The 17,630-nt window shown below is 47.5% G+C and overlaps 1 protein-coding gene across 4 annotated transcripts in view; it reads right to left on the minus strand.

Moving 5' to 3' along the window:
- The window catches only part of LOC124595406 (lysophospholipase D GDPD1-like), a 189,489-nt gene that overhangs the window by 91,547 nt on the left and 80,312 nt on the right, over nucleotides 1-17,630 (minus strand). For 3 of the 4 annotated variants that reach the window (XM_047134157.1, XM_047134149.1, XM_047134139.1), the window contains exon 4: nucleotides 5,143-5,363. In XM_047134157.1, the coding sequence (XP_046990113.1) occupies nucleotides 5,143-5,363 (221 nt within the window). The remainder of the gene's footprint in view (nucleotides 1-5,142; nucleotides 5,364-17,630) is intronic. The other variant, XM_047134145.1, reaches the window with a different exon arrangement.

Here is a 17,630-nt window from a genome sequence, read left to right on the forward strand (position 1 = left end):
GCTGGTGTTAAAAGACTGCGGGACTCCAGCCACCAAGCTAAACGGTAATTCACCATACGCTCCAAAACCTTACAGACACTACTCGTGAGAGAAATGGGGCGATAGCTAGAGGGGAGATGTTTGTCCTTTCCAGGTTTCGGAACGGGAACGACAATAGCTTCCCGCCATCGCCTGGGAAAGGTACTGTCGGTCCAAATTCGATTATAAAGGCGAAGGAGGTGACGCAGGCTATGGGTTGATAAATGCAGCAACATTTGGACATGGATACCATCCGGTCCTGGGGCGGAGGAGCGAGAAGTAGAGAGTGCATGTTGGAGTTCGCGCATGGAGAAAACAGTATTGTAGCTTTCGCGATTTTGAGAGGAGAAAGCAAGATGCCGCACTTCTGCTGCACGTTTCTTCGGGAGAAACGCTGGCGGGTAATTTGAAGAGCTCGAAATCTCAGCAAAGTGCTGACCCAATGAGTTAGACATTGCGACGGGGTCCACTAAGGTATCATGCGCGACAGTGAGCCCAGAGACCGGGGAGAAACTAGGCGCGCCTGAGAACCGTCGAAGCCGACTCCAAACTTCCGAGGAGGGAGTGAAGTTGTTAAATGAGCTAGTAAAGAATTTCCAGCTTGCCTTCTTGCTATCGCGGATGACGCGACGGCATCGCGCACGGAGCTGCTTATATCGGATACAGTTGGCCAAAGTTGGATGGTGACGGAAAATGCGAAGAGCACGTCGCCGCTCACGTATTGCGTCACGGCAGGCCTCGTTCCACCAAGGAACTGGAGGGCGCCGGGGCAATTCGGAGGTGCGTGGTATTGAACGTTCCGCAGCTGTGAGAATAACGTCGGTAAAATGTGTGACCTCATCGTCGACGCTGGGAAAGCGACGGTCATCGAATGTCGCTAGAGACGAAAAAAGTGTCCAATCGGCTTGGGCAAACTTCCAGCGTCGCGAGCGCATATATGGCAGTTGAGGCTGCAGTCGAAGAACACATGGAAAGTGGTCACTCGAGTGTGTATCATCAAGGGCGAACCATTCGAAGCGCCGAGCTAGCGGAACAGTACCGACCGCAAGGTCCAAATGGGATAAATTTGCCGTGGAGGCAGACAAAAATGTAGGGACCCCAGTGTTGAGGCAGACTAGATCCGCTTGGTGGAAGACGTCTAGCAATAGTGAGCCACGTGGACAAGGATGTGGAGATCCCCAAAGCGGGTGGTGGGCATTGAAGTCCCCAACCAGCAAATAGGGGGGTGGAAGCTGATCAAGAAGATGAAGGAGATCAGCTCGTGCCATTGGTGTAGACGATGGAATGTATACCGTACAAAGAGAGAACGTGTATCCAGAAAGGGAAAGACGGACGGCGACAGCTTGGAAGGAAGTGTTTAAGGGGATTGGGTGATAATGGAGAGTATCATGGAGCAGAATCATGAGTCCTCCATGGGCTGGAGTGCCTTCAACTGAGGGGAGGTCATATCGGACGGACTGAAAATGAGGGAGAACAAAGCGGTCATGGGGACGCAGCTTTGTTTCCTGAAGACAGAAGATGACCGGCGAGTAGGATCGTAAGAGGATCGACAATTCCTCCCGATTGGCGCGAATGCCGCGGATATTCCAGTGGATAATGGACATAGGGTGAACAGAAAATGGAGGAACGGCACCAAGGGTGCTGTCAACTCAACGACTGCTCAGAGCTTGCGACCGACAGCATGGAATGGCATTCAGTCGAAGGCAGAAGATCCTGATCCATAGGTTGGTCAGGAGCAGCTCCTGCCACCAACGATCGGCCAGTTGACCGGCCACCAACAGTGCGCCTCGGCGACACAGAAGATGGCCGAGGGCGATTTCCGCCAGGTGGTGCTGTAGATGGGACACGCCTTGGCGGAGAAGGAGAGGAACTGTGTTTCTTCGTAGCCTTCTTGGAGGTATGTTTAGATGAAGGAGGAACCGATGGTTGTGAAGTTGCAGTACGTAAAAACTCTTCACGAGAATGCTCTTTTTTTGTAGACTTGGCGTCTGACTTTTGGGCTCGAGATTTAGCAGAACCCGACGAAGGGTGAGCCATAGAGTGGGCAGGCGAAAGAGGTGAGGTTGAACGGGCGATCTTTGCGCTGGCCGATCTGACGACCGTGGTACTAAATGTGAGGTCGCAAGTCTGCGTGGCCGCCTCCTTTGTTGGCCGAGAAGAAGCAAGGACAGCGCTGTATTTTCCTTTCTGAGGCACGGTGGGCTGTCGACTGGCGAGTAACTTTCGAGCAGCAAAGGTCGACACCTTTTCCTTCACTCTTATTTCCTGGATCAGCTTTTCGTCCTTAAAAACGGGGCAATCTCGAGAGGAAGCAGCGTGGTCACCCATACAGTTGATGCAGCGAGGGGATGGAGGTGGACAAGCACCCTCATGGGCATCCCTGCCACACGTAACACATTTGGCCGGATTGGAACAGGACTGGCTGGTGTGATTAAACCGCTGACATCGATAGCAACGCGTAGGGTTTGGGACATAAGGGCGAACGGAAATTATCTCATAGCCTGCTTTGATTTTTGATGGGAGTTGAACTTTGTCAAAAGTCAAGAAGACAGTGCGGGTTGGAATGATGTTCGAGTCAACCCTTTTCATAACCCGATGAACAGCGGTGACGCCCTGGTCAGACAGGTAGTGCTGAATTTCTTCGTCAGACAATCCATCGAGGGAGCGTGTATAAACGACTCCACGCGAGGAATTTAAGGTACGGTGCGGTTCCACCCGGACAGGAAAGGTGTGGAGCAAAGAAGTACGCAGCAATTTTTGAGCCTGGAGGGCACTGTGTGTTTCTAACAACAGGGTACCATTCCGTAATCGGGAACAAGACTTTACAGGACCCGCAATTGCGTCGACACCTTTCTGAATAATGAAAGGGTTGACCGTGGAAAAGTCTTGACCTTCGTCAGACCGAGAAACAACAAGGAACTGTGGCAACGATGGAAGAACCGTCTGTGGCTGAGACTCAGTGAACTTACGTTTGTGAGCAGACATAGTGGAAGGTGAGGAAACCATTGCGGAAGAATCCCCCATGATTACCGGCGTCTCCGATGGCGCGCTCCTCCCTTGTGGGGGCCCTCACCGAGGGCACACCCGCCTTAGGTGATTGTTCACACCTCAGGTCACACCTCCCGACATACGGACGGAGGGACCAATCGGCACTTTCGGAAGGTATCAGCTCGGGTAATCACCCCTCCCTGGGCCTGGCCTTTACCAGGGGGTACGTACGTGTCCTACCTGTCTACCCGGGGCGGGGAATTACGCGTTACCCCGTCACCGGCTACGCATGGAAGTGCGTGGGTCGGCCTTCAGACACGCACAGGGAGGAAGAAAGAGAAAGGGAAAGGAAAGAAGAGGGGGTCTCAAACGCCGCAGCGGAGAAAAGGGTAAAGAGAAGAGGTAAGGAAAGGAGATGGACAAAGGAAGGAAGAAGACATACAAGCAAGGAAGAAGAAGAATGCGGTACATTTACAAGCGTCCGTCTCCGGACGTAGGCGCAAACCATACTCCCAGAGGGGGAGAAAGTGAAGGAAAGAGCAAGAGGTGAGGGGGGGGGGTGAAGACAGGGGATGGGGAAGGATGCGGAAAGGGAAGGTATGCAGCCCGGAAAGGAAGGAAGGCCACATTAGCTCGGGGCCCCGTGCTCGCTACGCACGTATCCACAAAAGAGTTGTGGATCCCCTGGGGGGAACTGTGGTAGTGACTTAGACAATACATCAAGAGTTCATTCTTATTATTAATCACAAATACTATTAAGAACAAAAATTAATGGCAGGTGTGTCTCTGAATGGGAAAGTCCCTGAAGAGGCCCCTGGACAAAGTTTCATTACTGTCCCTAATAACATACGAAAAACACAAACATCTGACTTATTAACACAGTCCAAACGCAACAAGTGAGGATTCAAGGCATAGAAGAAGGTACTAAATTCCCACGTACAGGTAACCAAACAAACACAAACAAACAATATTAATTGAGAAATACATAATCTACTGACTTACCACAAGAAAGCAAACTGACGTACCCATAAAATGTTAGGGTGTCACAAAATAATAATGAGCGACAGTTACAATGTATGTTTAGGATGTGAATCAGTGATCCTTTCCTAAATACTGACATCAATGGCCCACATCCAAATTGTGATATTTGATCAGCAAGGCAGAAGAAATATGAAATTATTTTCTCGGCCTACAGTACATGAAAATTCTAAAATAAAATTTACTGTTCTGTCTAGTATCTTCAAATATTACTGACTGTGAATTTTCTTTTGACTGATGTTAAGCCTCAGCAGTCTCTCACCGCTGGAACAGTTTACACACCAGCAAGAGATTTAATTATCTGTGTGTTCTTGTATTGCTACCAATTTTTTCTGTTCATACCAAAAGCAAACTTTTGTAAAGGGTGTTATGTTATACTCTTAAAAGTTATCTACTGCCTGTACATGCTACTATTTATAACAGAAATGGAATGCATTGAGTAAATGTGAAAGAAAAACCTTTCATTTCAGTAAATATACATTCTTCTAGGGATATTCTTATTGTTAAGAGCTTCAAAAATCTATTATTATATGAGGAAAATATACATTCTTCTAGGGATATTCTTATTGTTAAGAGCTTCAAAAATCTATTATTATATGAGGAAAATATATAAGACACACAAATGTTGAAGAAAAACAAATACAAACTAATACTTAACACATATGAACAAAAATTAATAGCACACATACATGAAAATTCGTACAAAAACAGGAAAAGAAGAGAAGCAAAGAATCTGAGCTAGGGTGTTGCAGAAAGGGGATGAAAATTAAGTGGAGTGACAAGAAGCAAGGAAATTCTCTGCAGAATTGATGAGGAAAGGAATTATGGAAAACACTGACTAAAAGAAAGGATAGGATGATAGTACAGTAAACTTTCTTATAAGTACACGTTCAGTGCAATGTATAAGAGAGGCTATGCAACAGGAGGAAGGTAACTGAGATTAAACAACATTTAATGTAATGCTTTTTGTTAAACTGTTTGAGCACTCCTTTGCATTACTACTGAAAAGGTGAAAACTGTGAATATATCATATTTAGTGTAAGAAGACTATGTAAACTGTGAGCATACTACAGCGTAACTACTATTTTTTAGACTTGCCATTGAATAAAGTTTCTTTGTAACTTTGTCACTGAAGTTACCCCAGACTGTATATTCTTCCCTATTGTATTGAACAATCAATCTTTCAACTTCTTTCATAAGATTCTCATCATCAATCTTGATATCTACATTTATAGGTACGTTAGGGAACATCTGAAATACTTCTTCCAAAAGTACAATTCTTCTCTCCTCTTCTTTCCCTGAACCAACAAAAGTGTGACCTGCAAAAAGCATTCCTTATGACCAAATAACAATAACAATAATGTAGCATGTCCACAGCCATAATATTATTAAACTACAAAAATAAAGCATTACACGACTATGTTTATAAATAAATGATGCTACCACTCTAAAAAATAAGTTAGTTATTTAGTTAAATGTTCCGCGGATCATTTTGTACGACAAATCATAATGATGTGGAACGAGTCATTTTATGTTCACATCATGAATTAATGTGTATGTATGGCTATATTCTGAACATTTACAAGTTACACGCACGCACGGGCGAATGCTCCTCCCCTGCCCCACACCATAAAGTGTATTTTTCACACAAACATACACTTTTTTTTAAGTGGAACTGTGCCTGTTGACATTAACAGACTAAAAGTAGGGTGTATGTTAGTGGTGTTTGTTACAGGATTCTAGGGTGAGTCCTTTATGATATACTGTATTTTGAAAAGTTCTCACACTGACACTTGTACAATATATATGATAGCAAAAAAAAAAAAAACCCTCAAGTGCATACACTAGTTGTGTGCATTCTGACCAGTAACGAGATAACTAACGATTGCAGGTTGTGTTCAAAATGACCACTGTCAGTGGCAATACACGCTTCCAGTCTGATATGGAACAATGCTGCACATGTGCTAACATTTCAGCACAGATGTCCGAGCCGGCTGCAGTAACTAATCATTGCATTTAATTTGGTGTAGTTGGTATGTCCTTGCAACAGCGTCTTTCAGCTTTCCCCAAAGAAAAAGGTCTACAGCAATCAAATCTGAAGACCGACCGGCCACGGAACAGGTCCAGTGAATACAATCCAATCCAATCAAATCAAATCAAATGATTTGGAAACAATTTGTGAAGACAACTACAGGTTCCTCCTTATCTGAAGAGGAATTGGGGGGGGGGGGGGGGGGGGGGGGGGAGATTAGTGTTTAATGTCCCGTCGACAACGAGGTCATTAGAGACTGAGTGCAAGCTCGAGTGAGGGAAGGATGGGGAAGGAAATCGGCCGTGCCCTTTCAAAGGAACCATCCCAGCATTTGCCTGAAGTGATTTAGGGAAATCATGGAAAACCTAAATCAGGATGGCCGGAGACGGGATTGAACGTCGTCCTCCCGAATGCAAGTCCAGTGTGCTAACCACTGCGCCACCTCGCTCAGTCTGAAGAGGAATGTCTTCCAGCATCAATGAGAGGTGGTCTTTTAGTAGGCTGCGGTACATGCGCACCTTCAGTGTTCAGTCTACGAAAAACGAGCCTATGAGCCTATGGTTCACTATCCTATACCACTCATTTACACTCCATGAATACTGACATTCCATCTGATGAAGTCAATAGGGATTGTCGACAAACCAATAGAGCACATTTGAGAGATTTACCTGGCCATGATTGGTAAATGTGGCTTCATCGCTACAGAAGCTACACAATACGTTTGGAGTATCCTGTCTTAATGCCCATGTACAGAAGGTAACATGATTCTCATAATTGCTTCTATGCAGCTCTTGATGGAGAGAGATGCAATAGGGATGGAACCTATGTTGATGGAGAATGCATACATCATTTGCCTGGCTCTTGCTACCTCCTCATGCAATTGCATGGGAGCAAATGTGCAGATCGACTGCAACAGCAATAAGAATATAAATTTCCCACTTTTTGTTTGTTTTGTTCTGTTTTGTTTTGTTTTAGGGTGCAAAACCAAGTGGGGTCATATACGCCCAAATCAAAACTAGAGAACACGAGGACAGAGAGGAGTTAAAAAACGACTATACGTCAATCGTAATTGACATAACAGAAGACTGCTAGAAACAGGGACGTGGAGAAAGGGCTACAAAAGATACCATACAGAAATGGAGGTCCAAAAGTGAAAATGAAATGGCCTCTGCCACATTGCTTTGACAGATAAAAAGTAAAACGCAGTAGACAGCCCCCACATCATTTGCTAAAACAGCTGATAACTCAGATGGTAAACCAAAGCTGGAACGTAAACAATTTAAAAAAATTGGCCTTCCCTCAGGAAGTGGAGGACAGCTAAGACTTGGGCGCAATGTGGACAAAGTGGTGGGGGAGTACCACTTATCAAATGACGACAGCTAAAAAGGTGGTGCCCAATATGATACCTAGTTAAAATGACCTCCTCCCGGCGGGAGGGCCGAGCGGAAGTCATCAAAGTCACTGGGAGAGGCTTAATAATCCAGAGCTTATTCCCATGAAGGGAGGACCAATGGCGATGCCAAGGGCACGCCACCTACTGACAGATGCAACACAAAGATCAGTAGAGGAAATATAAGAAATAGTGGGCTGAGGTACTAGGACTGTAGCCTTAGCAGCAGTCGGCAGCCTCATTTCCTGGCAAACCGACATGACCAGAAACCCACATACATATCACAGTGGCTCCACCAAGAGTGAGCAAGTGTCAGTTTTCCTGGACCTGTTGCACTAAGAGGTGGACAGTGTACAGTGCACATAGACTTTGTAGGGTGCTGAGTGTGTCTGAGAGAGGACACAACTGAAAAGTCTGTGTTGTCAGATGTAGTCTGTGATCTGATACAGGGCGAAGAGCTCAGCTGTAAACACTGAGCATTGTGCTGGAAGCCGATATTGAAAGACATTGGCGCCAATGATGAAGGCACTCCCAACACTGCGGTCAGTCCGAAAGCCATCAGTGTACACAAAGGTACTACCGTGAAGTTCCATGCAAAGGTCCTGAAACTGAACGCGACAGAGCAAGGCTGGAGTAGTCTCCTTAGGAAGCGATTTTGGCCAAAGTTAACACAGGCCACTTAATGAAGCCAAGTTTTCTATCGAGCATGAGCCCCAGGAATTTCATAGTTTCAATGAATGGAAGAGCAACACGCCCAAGATGTAAGGATGGTGGGAGAAATCAATTGCTCCACAAGAAATTCATAAAGACGGTTTTGTCAGTGGAAAAGCGATGCTCCATGAGTAAAGACGATCAAGACATCATTGAAGATGCCACTCAGTGAGACAGGTCCATGAAGAAATGCATTAGATGACAAAATTGTCAACAAAAAGAGAGCCAGAGATGCTCAGCGGGAGACGTGCCATTATAGGGTTCATGGCGATAGCAAAGTCAACAACCGAACCTTGAGGCACACTGGTTTCCCAGATAAAGGTGTCCGACAAGACAGAAATCACACACACCTTAAAAACTCAGTCTTTTTAAAAATTCCTGAAGGAACCAGGGCAGGCGGTGACCGAAGGCCCACGTTTAAAGAGTACAGAGGATACCAGTTCTCCAGCAGGTGTCGTAGGCCTTCTCCAAACGAAGAACACGGCCACAATCTGGGATTTCTGCAGGAAACCATTCATGACATGGGTGCACAAAGTAACAAGATGGTCAACTGCAGAACACCGCGCTTGAAATCCACATTGTGCAGTCGTTAATAAACTGCAAGACTCAAGCCACCATACTAGCTGGGCATGAATCATACGTTCCATCACCTAGCAAACACAGCTGGTGAGAGAGATGGGGCATTAGCTTGAAGGAAGGTTTTTGTCCTTACTGGACTTAGGTATGGATATGATGGTGGATTCATGCGAACATCCGGGAAATGTGCCCTCTGCCCAGATACAATTGTACGTATTAAGCGGAAAGTGCTTGTCCACACAGAGAGGTGCAGCAACATCTGAATGTGGACAGTGTCTGGCCCTGGGGCGGAGGATCAGGATGAACTGAGAGCATGACCTAGCTCCTTCATAGTAAAGGCAGCATTGTAGCACTCACAATTCTGAGAAGAGAAGGGTATCACCCGAGCCTCCTTCACTAGTTTCCGATGGAGGAAGGCAGTGCGATAGAGAGACGAGCTCAAAATTTCCGCAAAATGATGGCTCAAAGTTTTGGAGGTAACAACAGGGTCCACAATGATGTCATCTGTTACTATCAGGCCAGAAATTGGAAAACGGACCTTGGTCTCAGAAAGCCATTGGACGTTGGCCCACATGACAGAGGAAGGGGTGGAACTGTTAAAAGAACTTTTTGCTATCCTGAAGAAAGCGACGACACTTTGCACACATTCGTTTATAACGAATGCAGTTTGCTACTGAAGGATGGTGGCTAAACAAGTGGAGAGCACATTTCGGCATGTAAATTGTGTTGCGGCGTGCCTCAGTCCACCAAAGGGCTGGGATATGGCATGGTAAAGAAGAAGTGCAAGGAATGGAATGTTCTGCAGCAGTTAGGATAATGTTTGTGACATATTCCACCTAGTCATCATAACTGGGAAAATTTTGTTCTTCGAAGGTCACCAGGGGCGAGTAAAGCCACCAGTCAGCCTTAGTAAACTGCCATTTGGGTGTGCATGTAGGTGGGTTGGTTGGTTGATTGGAGCTGATGAAACCAAACAGCAAGGTCATCAGTCCTTTGTTTCATGGTCGTCCATTCGGATGGATTTACATCTCAGAAGAGTCAGAACAATAAAAGGTAAAAGGCTAAAAAGCATAAAAGTGCAGTCTTGTTGTCAATGGTGAAAACAAAAGGAGAGAAGTCAGCAAGTGGGCAACCCCAATGCTATGCTGGAGGCAGGAAACATCTCACCTCCGATGCAGTGCAGGCAAAACTACCTGCTTTTCAAAAGTGTTCAACCGCTAGAATGTAAAAGTGCGTATTGTAAAAGGAAACTAACCAAATCTGAAAAGCGATAAAAACAGAATAAAAGAGAGAAGAGAGGATCTTGACCAGGGAGGGGAGTCAGGAATCTCCAAACACAGCTTACAGTGGGAGACACTCCAACCCTCCCGCCCTGCCCCTACTCCTAAAGGAGATTAAAAACCTTACAACTCAAAATAAAAACGACTGTCACAGAGGAAATGAGAATCAGATCAACCATCCGAGAATCGTCTGCCAATATCGAAGGTAAAGTGCGCGGAGATCTGTACTTAGTACGCAGAGCCAAAAGGAGCGGGTATTCCACCAAAATATGGGCTACTGACTGGAAGGCTCCACAACCACAAAGTGGGGGGTGGCTCATTACGCAAAAGAAAACCATGGGTCAGCCTGGTATGGTCGATGTCGAGATGACGCGGGGTGGTCGAGTCCTTTTGGGAGAGGCAGAAGGAAGAACGCCATGGGACAGTCGTCACCTTAACAGCACGAAGTTTATTAGACAGGGAGGTAGCCTCCCCAGAGTCGGTCCATGATTGTGCAAAGTGGGATTTGATATGAAGCCATAAATTCGACGCAGGAGGGGTTACAGAGAAGGGGGTGTAAGTGACTACTCCCCCAGCCAAATAATCAGCACGCTCATTACCTGGGATACCCACATGGCAAGGGACCCAAAGGAAGTCAACGGAACAAGCAGCATGGTGAAGATCAGTGAGAAGGTCATCGATGACCAAGACCAAGGGATGGTGGGAAAAACACCGATCAATAGCCTGAAGGCCACTCATTGAGTCCTTACATAACAAAACACAGTTACGTTGGGACTGTTTAATAAAGGTAAAGGCCTGGGAAATTGTCATCAATTCTGCAGTAAACACCCAACATGCAGTTGGCAGGAGATGATTTTCCATGTCAACAGAGGACATGAGGGCATATCCCACACAATCAGCAGATTTAGAGCCATCAGTGTAAAAACAACAGCATCCCGAAACTCCCATAAAATTCGGTGGAAAAAACAACGGAACACCATCGAGGGAACGGAATCTTTCAGACCTCTGTGGAGATCCATCCGAATCCAGGGCTGAGGAACTAACCAGGGGGGTGGGGGTTGGGTGTTGGAGAGGGAACATGGGAGACAGGGCAAAGGAGGAAGCTGAAAATCACAGCGAAGAGAAGCAAGGCGGAGCCCAACCGATAAACCCGCCCGAGGGCAGGAATCATGTGGGCGACGTCCTTGGTCTGGGAACAGGATAGAATACGAAGGATGAGTGGGAGACGAATGGGCAGTGATTGCATAAGAAACCAGAAGCTGGAACCGCTGAACCGAAAGGGGGGGGGGGGGGGGGAGGGATCCGAGCTTCAACCAGGAGACTATCAACAGGGCTAGTCGGGAAGGCACCGGTGGCCAAATGGATACCATAATGGTGGACCGGATCCAGAAGGTGCAGTGTGAAAGGAGCAGCCAAACCATAAACTTGACAACCATAGTCCAAGCAAGACAGCACTAAAGCCCGATAAAGGAGGAGAAGAGTGGAACGGTCCGCACCTCAAGAGGTGTGGAGAAGGATGTAAAGGACATTGAATTTACGAAAACATCCTATCTTCAGAAGTCTGATATGAGGCAACCAAGTGAGCTTGTTGTCAAAAAGAAGATCCAGGAAATGAAACTGTGGGACCACAGGTAATAGTTGTGCATCGAGTTAGAGCTCCGGACCGCAGTACGGCGACAGAAGTGGACCAACCGCAATTTTAAAGGAGAGAATTGAAACCCATGTGAGAGGGTCCATGCAGAGGCACACTGTATAGCACCCTGGAGCTGGCGCTCTGCAGAGGCCATCGAAGAGGAACTAACCCAAATGCAGAAATCATCCATATACGGAGCAGGGGTGACCAAAGGACCGACGGACGCCACAAGTCCATCCAAAGCAATGGGTAAAAGAAGTGCACTCAATACGGAACCCTATGGGATGTCATTCAAACAGTGCCAACCCGAACCCTAAACGAATGATGGGACAGGAGCTGGAGGATAAAAATAGGGAGTGGGCCCCGAAGACCCCACTCATGAAGTGTAAGAAAGATATGATGGTGCCAAGCCGTGTCATAGGCCTTGCAAAGGTCGAAAAACACTGCACCCAAATGGCAGCGCTGGGAAAAATCCTGCCATACTGTGGATTCCAAGAGAAGTAAATAATCAATTGGAGACTGTCCCTCTTGGAAGCCACACTGGTAAGGGGACAACAGATTCTGAGATTTGAAAATCCAATTGAGCCCACGGGCTACCATCTGTTAAGTAACTTGCAAACAACATTTGTCAGACTAATTGACCAATAGCTTTTGACAAACAGGGGGTTCTTACCAGGCTTAAGGAAGGGAACCATGATGCTATCCCTCCATTGAGAAGGGAAGTCACCCTGGAGCCAAATACGGTTAAGCAACTGGAGAAGATGTTGTCGTCGTGGAGCACTGAGATGTTGAAGCAATTGTTTATGAATAGAGTCTGGGCCAGAGGCCGTACCATGAGAAGAAGAAAGTGCGGAAAGAAGTTCTCATTCAGTAAAAGGTTCATTGTAAGAGTTTGACTGACAAGGGGTAAAACTAAGGTGGAAGCTTCAGCACACTGTTTCTGGTGAAGGAAAGCAGCCGGATAGGAGGTTGATGCTGATAAGAATCATTTGGTCCATGCAAAGGCTGTCCGGAAGGGCAAGGCCCGGGAGGGTAGACTGCCGATGGCAAACTAGGAGAGAGCAAAGTGTAGCCCATACCCACGACATAGCGACAGTAGAACTGAGGGAAGAAACTAAGCGTTCCCAAGATACCCGTTTGCTACGTTTGATTAAGTAAAGGGGTTTGGCGTGAAGGTGTTTAGAGGTAATAAGATTGACAGTGGATGGGTGCCTCTTAAGGTGTTGCAAAGCTCGACGGCAATGGCAATGGCCGTACTCCACCACAGGGCCTGCCAGTGGCGAAATGGTCCAGATGAGCATGGGATAGCAACTCTAGCAGCACGAACAATCGCATCAGACATGTCACATATGATGTCATCAATACAACCCGATAAAGAGGGAGAAAAAACGTCCTGTGCACTATATAGAGGCCAATTGGCATGTTGGGAAGACCAACAAGGTAACCCGTCCATCAGGGAGCAGGAAGGGAGCGAGAGAATCAACGGGAAGTGGTCACTATCGCTAAGGTCGTCATGTGGCGACCAGTGTAACGAAGGGAGGATGGAGGGAGAAGAAAGAGAAAGCTCAATGGCAGAAAAGGTACCATGACCAGCACTGAAATGGGTAGGGGAGCCATCATTAAGAAGGCACAAGTCGTGGCCTGCAAGAAACTAGTCTACGAGAAGACCCCGACTAGATGGAAATGCACTGCCCCACAAGGGATGATGAGCATTATGATCCCTGAGGAGGAGGAAGGGAGGAGGAAGTTGCTGAAGAAGGGCAGTGAGGGCAGCAGGTGTAAGTCCTGTCAGGAGGGAGATAAAGATTGCAAATTCTGACCACAGAGTCCAGGTGGACCCTAACAACAGCAACCACTTCCAATGCAGTTTGAAGAGGAACCCATGTGCTAGCAATGTCTGTATGGACCAACGTACAAACGCCACAATCGCATCAGACATGTCACATATGATGTCATCAATACAACCCGATAAAGAGGGAGAAAAAACGTCCTGTGCACTATATAGAGGCCAATTGGCATGTTGGGAAGACCAACAAGGTAACCCGTCCATCAGGGAGCAGGAAGGGAGCGAGAGAATCAACGGGAAGTGGGGGCCGACCCGAATTTGACAGAAAGCACGGAACCCACAGAGGGTCGGCGAGTGATTATCAGTAAAATGAGATTCCTGTAGAACCACACAAGCTGCAGAGTAAAATGAAATAAGGGATTTCAACTCCGAAAGGTGACGGTAATACCCATTACAATTCCATTGGATAACCACAGAACGATGATTCAAATGGAAGGGGGGGGGGGGGGGGGGGGGGTGTGAACAGGCTAAAGCCAGTCATGCCACCGGGTGACCACCCATCACTGACAAGGAGAGGGTGACATGCATGAATAGCAGGTCAGAGCCAAGTAGCGAAGGTGGGTACGGGACCTCTGGCAACAACAGAGGCTCCTTGTCCCGGGACTTATGTTTCTTCTTCTTTTCTGTTTGAGATCGAGGAGGGCTGTGCTGCAAAAAGGAGCCAGCTGCAGAAAGATCTGGAACAGAAAGAGAGCGGGTGACCCGTGAAGTGTTGGCAGAAGAGCCAACACTGTGTTGCTAGAGGAGGCCGAAATGCACGCGTTTAATTACACGCTGACTGGCGTGAGGTCTGGAACAGTTAAGGGAATTAATAGTAGCAAATAAAGTACGTAGTTGATATAATACTTAACTTTAATCCACAATTGGTGTACATCTCTCTTGACTGTACATAATTTCCATTTCAATATACACTGGTAATGGCGCCTTGCTAGGTCGTAGCAAATGACGTAGCTGAAGGCTATGCTAACTATCGTCTCGGCAAATGAGAGCGTATTTGTCAGTGTAGCGTCGCTAGCAAAGTCGGCTGTACAACTGGGCGAGTGCTAGTAAGTCTCTCTAGACCTGCCGTGTGGTGGCGCTCGGTCTGCAATCACTGACAGTGGCGACACGCGGGTCCGACGTATACTAACGGACCGCGGCCGATTTAAAGGCTACCACCTAGCAAGTGTGGTGTCTGGCGGTGACACCACAACCTGGGTGCCCACAGACCATGATTCTCATGGTCATCATGTGGCAGCAGACCTTTGGCCTGGAAGGGGCCAAGAAGGCGGTGGGGGGTGTCCTGGGAGGGGTGCCCTTGAGCAGCAGACACCGCCGAAGAAGTGGGACACTTCTCCTGCTGGGGAGGGGGAGCGGCACCCAGGGGGAGAGTGTGGGAACCACAGGGGAGGGGGGACAGGAGAGGAGTTCGGGACTGGGGGAAGGAAGATGTAACTAAAGCATAGCTAGATGTCATTGACACACGATGAAGACGTGCATACTTCTTACGAGCCTCAGTGTAGGTTAGACGATTAAGGGACTTATACTCCTGTATCTTCTTCTCCTTCTTATAAGCTGGGCAATCTGGTGAACATGGAGAATGATTGCCATGACAATTAACACTCACAGGAGGGGAAACACAGGAACTCCCCTCATGGAGTGGACGTCCACAGAGAGGAGTCTGCGAACAGTGGGAAGACATGTCCAAAACGCAAGCACTTAAAATATCTCATAGGTGGTGGGATGTACGGCTTCACGTCACATTGATAAACCATAATCTTGACCTTCTCAGGAAGGGTATCCCCTACAAAGGCCAGGATAAAGGCATCAGAATCAATGCGATTGTCCTTCGGGCCCTTCTGAACACGCCGAACAAAGTGAACACCCCGCCGTCTTAGATTGTCCCTAAGTTCCTCATTAGTTTGAAGGATGAGGTCCCTGTAAAAAAATACACCCTGAACCATATTCAAAGACTGGTGAGGGGTAAAGGACACAGGAATTGTGCCAAGATGGTCACAGGCAAGAAGGGCCGCAGACTGCGCAGCTGAAACAGTTTTGATCAACAACAAACCCGACTGCATCTTGCTCAGAGAGTTCACTTCGCCAAACTTGTCTTCAATATGTTCCACAAAAAATAAAGGTTTGGTATTGGTGAAAGTATCCCCATCAGTCCTGGTGCAAACCAGATAGCAGGGAAAAAGTTTCGCTCCTAGCCGACGAGCCAGACCCTCCTCCCAAGGGGTAGCCATGGAAGGGAAGGCCGAAGGGGCAGAAGCAGCAGCACTAAAAGAATCAGTTCCATTCAAAGAGATTGCCATAGAAGAATGGCCATAGTTATGGACCAGTATGCCTTTTATTTGCATAACGTCTGCCCTGATCCCTCCGATCACAAGCTTTCCCCACGGGTGCCACCCAGCAACAGCAAGGGCCGTATGACATGGCGTCCAGTGCTGGGAGTTCCAATGCTGCAGGATGACAAACAACCACTCCTAGGCTTACATGAGGAAATCACAGCTTAGGTATCAGAAGTGTGATCCCTGTGTTTTCAGGGGCCTCAGCCAAAAGGGTAAATAGGGACCCCACCACACCGGTTGGCTACCGTGCTGGCTATATACCCTAGCATCAGACAACGACATGAAGGAAAAGATGGAAGGAACTAGGATGGCATACATCGGAGGCACTGTGTAAGGTGCTCTTCCCCAAATGGCTCACACTATGAAATAGAAATTTAGTAATGGAGGTCGAACCCCAGAAGGGGACCAGAGAATGCCAAAAGGATGAGGTAATTACTCAACAAAACCAAATTGCAAAGCCAACGTAACCAGGAGGATAGCAGAGCCAACATAAACAAGGACACCAAGAGAAGGAGAGGAGAGGGCAGAGGGGAAGGAGCAAGGACAGGTAACGAGGGGAAGGGAAAGGAAATGCAGCCTGGTAAAGAAGGAAGGCTGCAATAGCTCGGTGCCCTGTGCTCGCCACACACGTACTCATGAAAGGACCGTGAGCCCCCTGGGTTGCACGTAGGTGGGCTAGGAGTCAACGAACAGATAGCACATGGGAAATGGTCGCTCGAGTAGGTGTCGGATAGAATGGACCACTCAAGACAATGGGCAAACTGGACAGTGCAGAAGGATACATCCAAATGGGAATAGGTGTGCGAGGAGTCAGAAAGGAATGTGGGTGCTCCAGTGTTAAGACAGAAGTGGTTAAGTTGATTAAGGAGGTCAGCCAAGATGGCGTCTCTCTGACAGGTTCTGGGAGAACCCCAAAGGGCTTGGTGTGCATTAAAGTTACCGAGCAGCAGAAATGGGTGAGGTAGCTGCCCAATAAGCTGAAAGAAGTCTGCCCTGGTGACTTCGAATGACAGAGGGATGTAAACAGTACAATGAGAAAAGATCAAGTGACAAAGGAAAAGGCAAACTGCAGCAGCTTGTAGACGAGTAGTCAGGGAGAGGGGTTGACTATGAATGTCATCCCCTGTGAACAGCATGAATTCCCCATGAGATGGGATGCTGACCTCAGGGGGGAGATCAAAACAAATTGGGAAGAAATAAGAAAGCTCAAAGTGGTCTTGAGGATGCAATTTTGTTCCCTGAAGGCAGAGCATAAGGGGACACTGCGATGCTAAAAGCAGCAGTAAATCCTCTTTGTGGGACCCAAGGCCGCAAATGTTCCAATGGAGGAGAGTCATGACGAGGAAGAAATGAAAGGGGGGTGGGGGGTCACCTCGGTGGCCGCCAAGTGACAGCCTGTGAGACTCACTGCTACAGGGCACAGAAGCAGGAGGATCCTGCTCCATGGGGTCCACAGAAGCATCAGCCAGCTTGTGTTGTTGGTCTGTGAAGTCAAACACAGAAAAACGATTGGTGGTGTGCACCGGCGACACAGAGGCCAGCCAGACTAAGGTATCATGTAGCAACACCATTGAACTCTTCTTCGAGTCGGCGAAGGAGAAGACAGTTTGTCTTTGTTGGACTTCTTCGAGCCTTTCTGCTTAGTAGAGGAAGATCAGGTGCTGTTTGGCTGGAGGGGTGTAGGAAGTCTTCACGGGAGTACTCCTCTTGTCTTTTCTAGCCTATCAGTTGTGTAGCCCCAGTGGCTTCACCACCTGAGGCGAGAGTTTGATGGCATGTTGCACA

This window comes from Schistocerca americana, chromosome 1 (assembly GCF_021461395.2).
Source record: "Schistocerca americana isolate TAMUIC-IGC-003095 chromosome 1, iqSchAmer2.1, whole genome shotgun sequence".
NCBI lineage: Eukaryota > Metazoa > Arthropoda > Insecta > Orthoptera > Acrididae > Schistocerca > Schistocerca americana.